Source organism: Limulus polyphemus, unplaced genomic scaffold, assembly GCF_000517525.1.
Source record: "Limulus polyphemus unplaced genomic scaffold, Limulus_polyphemus-2.1.2 Scaffold2082, whole genome shotgun sequence".
Lineage (NCBI taxonomy): Eukaryota > Metazoa > Arthropoda > Merostomata > Xiphosura > Limulidae > Limulus > Limulus polyphemus.
In genome coordinates, this window is record NW_013667692.1 from 144670 (window position 1) to 151489 (window position 6820).

General features: G+C 32.4%; 1 protein-coding gene across 1 annotated transcript in view; it reads left to right on the forward strand.

Annotated features, from left to right (window-relative positions):
- The first annotated feature begins 2460 nt into the window (after positions 1-2460).
- The window catches only part of LOC106465871 (heparan-sulfate 6-O-sulfotransferase 2-like), a 10326-nt gene continuing 5966 nt past the window's right edge, over positions 2461-6820 (forward strand). Inside the window, exon 1 of the mRNA XM_013926112.2 lies at positions 2461-3136. Coding sequence (XP_013781566.2) covers positions 2472-3136 — 665 coding nt within the window. The 5' untranslated portion in view covers positions 2461-2471. The remainder of the gene's footprint in view (positions 3137-6820) is intronic.

Sequence of the window (6820 nt, forward strand, 5' to 3'; positions counted from 1 at the left end):
CCTAAAGCTCTTTACACTATTCACTGTGTAGGCGTAGAAAAACGTTAAAAGTATCACATTTTTATTGCGCAAAGACCCCCACATTAACCGCACTAATCGAGGGATTCCTGTATATACATATGTAGCAATATATGTATATATAAATGGATATATGTGTGCAGTCTTACACACATATATGTATCAATTACACAAAAAACAATAGTGGGCAACATGTGTGTGTGGAGAAGGGATTTGATCTTGATGTTAAGACCTTGTGATATTATGTTAACTGTGATAACTGATTAGGAAGGTATTAATTGAAATTACATTTCCTCTTATATCTCCATGAATGCTAGTATAAGTGTGTTTCAGTTTTGACATTGAAATATTTGTCAGGTAGTGAATTTTCATGGAAAATATCGAAGAAGAGACGAGAGAAAAAAAAAGGACTCACACTGTCTGAGAGAAAACACAGTTTTACTCAGTGTTTCTCATAAAAAATAATGAAAAATATTTCAATTGGATCAAATTGAAATAGCCTAACATTAAAGGACAAAAAAGAGATCTTTGGTCTATTCAGGCCATTTCATCCAATAATTAGATTAAACACTAAAAAAACTCAAAGCCAGCCCTTATCATACAAATATATAACCCCCTTAAAGTAACTACGTTTACTACATCTGAAGGCAACCCATTTCAAAGGCCAACCTTCCTGTTTGAAAAATAAAGCTGTCTTAACTGAAGATAATTCTTACCCTACCAAAATTGATTTTGTGTCTCCTAGTCTTATCATTCACATCATTAAAAAAAGATGATGGATCAACATTATCAGTTGCCTTAATAATCTTAAACACTTCAATCAGAACCTCTCTAACTTTTCTATTTTCAAGAGGAAACAAGTTCAGAGATCAGTCTATCCTTGTATGAAAACCTTTAGATCCCAGGTATTATTCGAGTAGCTCTCCTCTGAACTCTTTCCAATAAATCAATAATTTTTTTGCATGTAGTAATGGTTGGAGACGGTTTGAATGGGTAATGAAGAAAAACTTTAATATAGGTTTAACATAACAGCAAATGTACAACGTTCTTGCCAATATATTCATGACCCAGATCGAAACACAAGCCATACATTTTGCGCTTCATCCCCCACTATACTGGTACAGATATGTCGATGACACTTTTTCTGGCTTCACTTGTACAGAACACACACTAACTTTCTTTAAACACGTGAATTCCATTCATCCCAACATCAAATTTACCATAGAACACGAAAACAATAAACAGTTATCTTTTCTTAGCCTCAACATTATTAGATCGGACACACAGTTTAAAACCAAAATTCACTGGAAGAACACACCGGCCTCTACATCCCCTGGAATTCCGCACATGACACCACACAAAAAATCAATACACTTAAAAACCTCATAAACACAGCCATAGACTCTGATCAACGGACTACATAAATGAAGAAATTAACCACATAAAGCATTCCTTTATTCACACCAATAAATTCCCACCAGCTATAGTTGCAAAACTCTCCAACATTCCCCACAATAAAACTCAACACACGAACAAAATTGACACTAACAAACCCAACAAAAGTACATTACACTGCAGTTTACCTTTTGTTCCTGAAACCAGCTCAAGAATTATCCACACTTGGACAAATCTAGCCATTAAACACAATATTCCTGTCAAATTCTCACAAAAACCCGGCCCTAAATTAAAATCGTTACTATACAAAAATTACTTAGAATCACACAATACCAACGTCATTTACAAAATAACATGCAATAACTGCCCAGACTTCTACATCGGAGAAACAGGAAGAAAATTGGTAACAAGATTGACAAGACACAATAAAAAACCGTCTCATGTTTTTCACCATTGCAACTAAAAAAAAAACATAGTATTCTATTAAAAACACAGTCATTTTAAACAAAGAACCCAACATAAACAAACGAAAAATCAAGGAATCCATTTTAATTGAATAAAACAACCCTACTCTAAACCAACACCCCGGGGTGCCTAGATACCTCTTCTAAGTTTTGAAACAGCTCCGGTCATGTGACTTCTTTGTTCAATACTGTATATATATATATATTTATATATATATATATCCGTGTCAGTGTAAATTACTTGTACCCATTCAAGCCGTCTCCAATCATTATTAGTCTCAAAGTGGGTTCCTCGTCATCGAATTTTTGCATGTAGATTGAAATATTTTAATTAGCACACAGTTTTAGTGAATATTTCCTTCACATTATTGTAGGACAATGTGCAATAATAATACTAATACAGTACATCAAAATTTTCGATAAAAATTAAGGATCGCATAAAATATCAGTAATCAGTTAATCTTTTTTGCTTGTAAAAATTTTATTTTCCCTCTCAAAAAATAAAAATAATGTATTTAAAAAAGGAGAAAATATTGAATCCTAGAGGGCGATAATGAGATTATAAAGAACTTCAAAATGGATGATAATGTTGAAATGCGCGAGAAGCTTATTCCAGTTGACGTTAACAGTCTTGATGTTACTTATTCAAAAAAGACTTACTGTAGCGGAAAAAAGAAATGTAGGTACTTAATTTTTGGCGTAATGTTTACAAGCGTTTTTGCATTAAGTTTGTTTTGGTATTTTTGTAGTAGTGAAAATTGTTCAGTCGGAGTAACATCAGTGAAATTACATTGGCCAAATATGACTTCTTTGAAAACTAAAATAAGCAATTATCGTTTGGGTTTCTCACCAGAATTTGCAGAGAGTGAATCTCTTATTCCATCAGAGATATTTGATCAAAATAATTCAGAAAAGCTAAATGGAATTGGGTTTACCATGGATAAAAAGAAACAGGTTCCTCAAAAACGTTTTGAATTCAACATTAAAGGGTCTGACGTCATAGTTTTCCTTCACATTCAAAATACGGGAGGAAATTTATTTGCACGACATCTAGTCGAAGATTTGGCTATTGAAAGCCCTTGTTTGTGCAAGAAAAAACGGAAAATGTGTAAATGTTTCAGACCAAATAAACGAAGCTCTTGGCTCTTTAGCCGCTATACCAATGGCTGGAAATGTGGTGTGCATCCTGATTGGACAGAACTAACCAGTTGCGTTGACAAAGTTATGGATGAAGAGGAAGGAAGACCTGTAAAAAGAAGGTACATATATTAACATATATGAGAAATATTGTTTTTTGGTTATGAATCATGTTGCATGAAACGTACACCACCTACAGACCATTAACTTAAGGCCTAGCGTGACTTTGTGATTAGAACACTTAATTCACAACTTGTAGGTCACAAGTTCGAATTCTATCACTGAATATGCTCACCATTTCAAGTGTGGAACCATTATTATGTTGTTGTCAGTACTATTTTTCATTGGTAAAAGAGCAGTCCTAGAATTGATGTTGCGTATTGCTAATTAGATGCCTTCTTTCTATTCTAATCCATCACTTCTAAATTAGGGATGGCTAGTGCAGATAGCCAATGAGTTGCTTTGCTCAAATTTTAACAAGCAAACAATTAACTTAATCAATCTTTAGCACTTATGACATAATCCACTTTTATACCATATACAAAGATTGAAATAATAATGCAGGGTAAGAGCGCTGAGGTTGATGTTGTATTTCTTGTCATTCAGAAAGCCTTTGATGAGGCAGGGCAGGAATAGTTTTTGTTTAAATGTATTCCACCCTCCTCCAATGCGGGCATTCTACACAATATGTAACATTTCTGTATTTATCTTGCATTTGCAAAAAAATGCTACTTAGCTCATTAAAATAATTTTATGATTCCATAACTGTAAGAATGTTGTTTTTTTTTAGTTTGAACATCCTGGCTTATCACACTCATCATGACTTTGGTATTTTCATGTCTTTTTCATCCTTAAGGGGTACTAACAAAACTTTGTGAGACACTTTTCAGCCAAATTCTATCAGAATGGAATTTTGTGCATAACATTTTCTGTTTTCTGAGCTTTAATATATTTTATTTCAAACCAATATTTTTAAGATCTTAGAAAATTGGAATCCAAATTTGCATAAATAAATATATATATATAAATTGCAAGTAATCAGAAAACGGGATTCTAGCCTGTGGCAGTGAGTTTCTACACATCATGTGAAGAATGTATAATAATATGTCAACCACACAACAGTATATTTGCTGTATTCAATGCTGATGAAGCCTTTTTGCCTAATACCAGGGCTCATTGGTCTTTGAATTTTCACAATTGAAAATGTAGTAGCAGTGTGTTCATCTTCTGATTATGAGCAGTTTTCTTAGCTTAATGACAAATAATTTTAGCATTCTGAGTTAGAATTGTTCCTGGGAATGGAGGATGATGTGGAAGAACATGTAAGTAGTCAAAACATCATATTTGTTAAGACAATGGTTGGTTATACTACTGGTTTAGTAGGTTTTAACATTACAGATTTCCTTTAATCGACTGCAGAGCCTTCTAGTGGTTGATTCAATATGTCTCTGGTTGCACCACGGGTATATGAACTGGTATACCACTAGCGAGGTATTTAATGGATGTGTTTTGTCTGTAAAGTTGAAGAGTTCATTTTGGTACATATTTTTCATTACAACACCTTGTTTTTTTTAACATTAAAAGGTGCCATATAACTTTGGCTCACCCGTTTGTCATGGAATCACTTTTAAATTCTATAATCTTACCTGTGTTATTTGGAATAACTTCCACTTTGTTGATGTAATTCATTGTGTTTAAAATCAGTCATACCTGTATCTGGTTTAGTCGGGGACATAACAAGTGCCCCTGCTAAATAGAGGCTTTGATGGGAAAACTTGCAGGAGGGTCTGCACATTCTTTATTATGTCTTTAGACTTAGTAATTACAGTGTCCTTACAATTTTTTAAAAACTTTTAAAGCCTGTGTTTTTTCCTTGCTTAAATTATTGTGCTTTTTTTCTAGACCAAAAATCTTATAACATCCTGAAAGCAAAACCAGTGACTTGAGTTTAAATCTATTCAATAGTTATGCACCCATTTTTCAAAATTTGTCACTTAGACAGTTGTTGTAAAAAGTTTCAAAGCCTACACAATCATACTCTTTAGTAATTTTCTTAGGGGGAATAGAAAATTATAACCCTCTGACTAAGACCCTTTTTCCATCATGATACAAATGAAATATTATGAGTAACATCATTTGGAGTTCCAACAATGTGTACCATTGTCTGTGTTTTTTAAGGACATTGATTCTATGCAACTGTTTATCATTAATCTCCATTAAAGCTTTATTATTACAGATGATAATTTAAACTTTCAAATGTCCTAGTTCTTTTTCAGTTGTTCTAGAACTTCTTCAAATTGTTTATTTTGAATTTTAATTTGACAAGCTTTATCTTTAATTTCCGAGTACAGAAATTTATGTTGAGATTGTTTTTATTCATTAGTGAAACATTATGTTTTGCTGGAAACCTTAAAACTGAAGGAATTTGAGGATAAGATGTTCATTTTTGTAAGTTAGAAGAAAATTTGCTTGTAACAAATTTTTGTGTAGTTAGAAATGAACTCTATATAGTTTATTAAATCTTTGTAAAATGTTCCTATCATATCTTTAAGGCCTTAAGAAAAATAGAAAGCCTACAAAACTTCAAAATAATTATTATGGTGTGAAGCATTAGTTCAGTTAATGTGGAAAATGTGTGAGGAGGTATGATAGAGTGCAACATTGGCAATGAAATATTCTAAAAAAATAGCATCCCAAATTTCCTTCAGTTTAGGTTTCTACTGATTGGTTAAAGCTATTTTCCTAATCCTGTTGCATTAAGTGATTAGAGAAAACTGCCTGTCTTAGACAAAAAAGCAACTTAAAGGCTGGGAAATAGAATTTTATGGTAAATTTGTATGATATGTGATGACATTGATAATCAGTATTATACATTTTATTATTGATCACTAAATTTTGGAAGCAATGCAATTGAATTAATAGAGAATTAATTGAAAAGAATGATAAAGACTGATCTCATATTTTTGTGGTCTGTGATAATTTCATAATTTAGATAATTGAAACTATTAATCACTTTTATTAATTCAGTTCTTAATATTAATGTTTGAGTTAGTATAATTTGAAATAAGCAAGAGTGACAGAACTTAGTGATAGAACTGTGCTATAATTAATGGTTATGCTGTGTCTAGTATTCAAGAATACTTCTTGTTAAACTTTTTAATAACATTGATATCCTAGTAAAGAACAGAATAGTGTCTCATCTTTCTTTAGTTTGTCCAAAATATACATTTCTGTCACATACATTTTGCTGAGAGTGATGATTTCTAAATTTGAAATAAGCTCAATTGAAGACATCTTTTTCATGTGAGATTATCTTCATATTAATATAGATATATGCTAGTCACTTAAATTTTTTGCTAGTTGGTCTGTAAATTAAATTTCTAATTAATGATGAAAGTCTTCCGGATATATCCAGAAATCCGGATATTTCTAAAAAATCCTGAAAACCTCTGGTTTTCTTCCTGAGAAACACATTTTTTAAAATTATTTATTCGGATTTTGGTGTTCCATGCCATAGATAAGCGTTTATGCAATCGCGCGGTTTGTTTACATTCGGCGACAGGGCACCACCATTTTGTAGTCTCGCAATGCTTGCTGGCGTGTACGAGACCTTGTATGCTTATAATGCAAACTTCATGTCATGTGAACGAGATTTTATCTCGAAAACGTGCTTTAGAAAACACGGTCATTCTTTTGTGTACCTTTCTATTGAGCGAGACAATTGAAGAGCCTTATCTATTCAAAGGTGTTTACCGAAGCGATAATAGATCAAATGAAATGTACAAACAAGTAGACAGGTCGGCAGA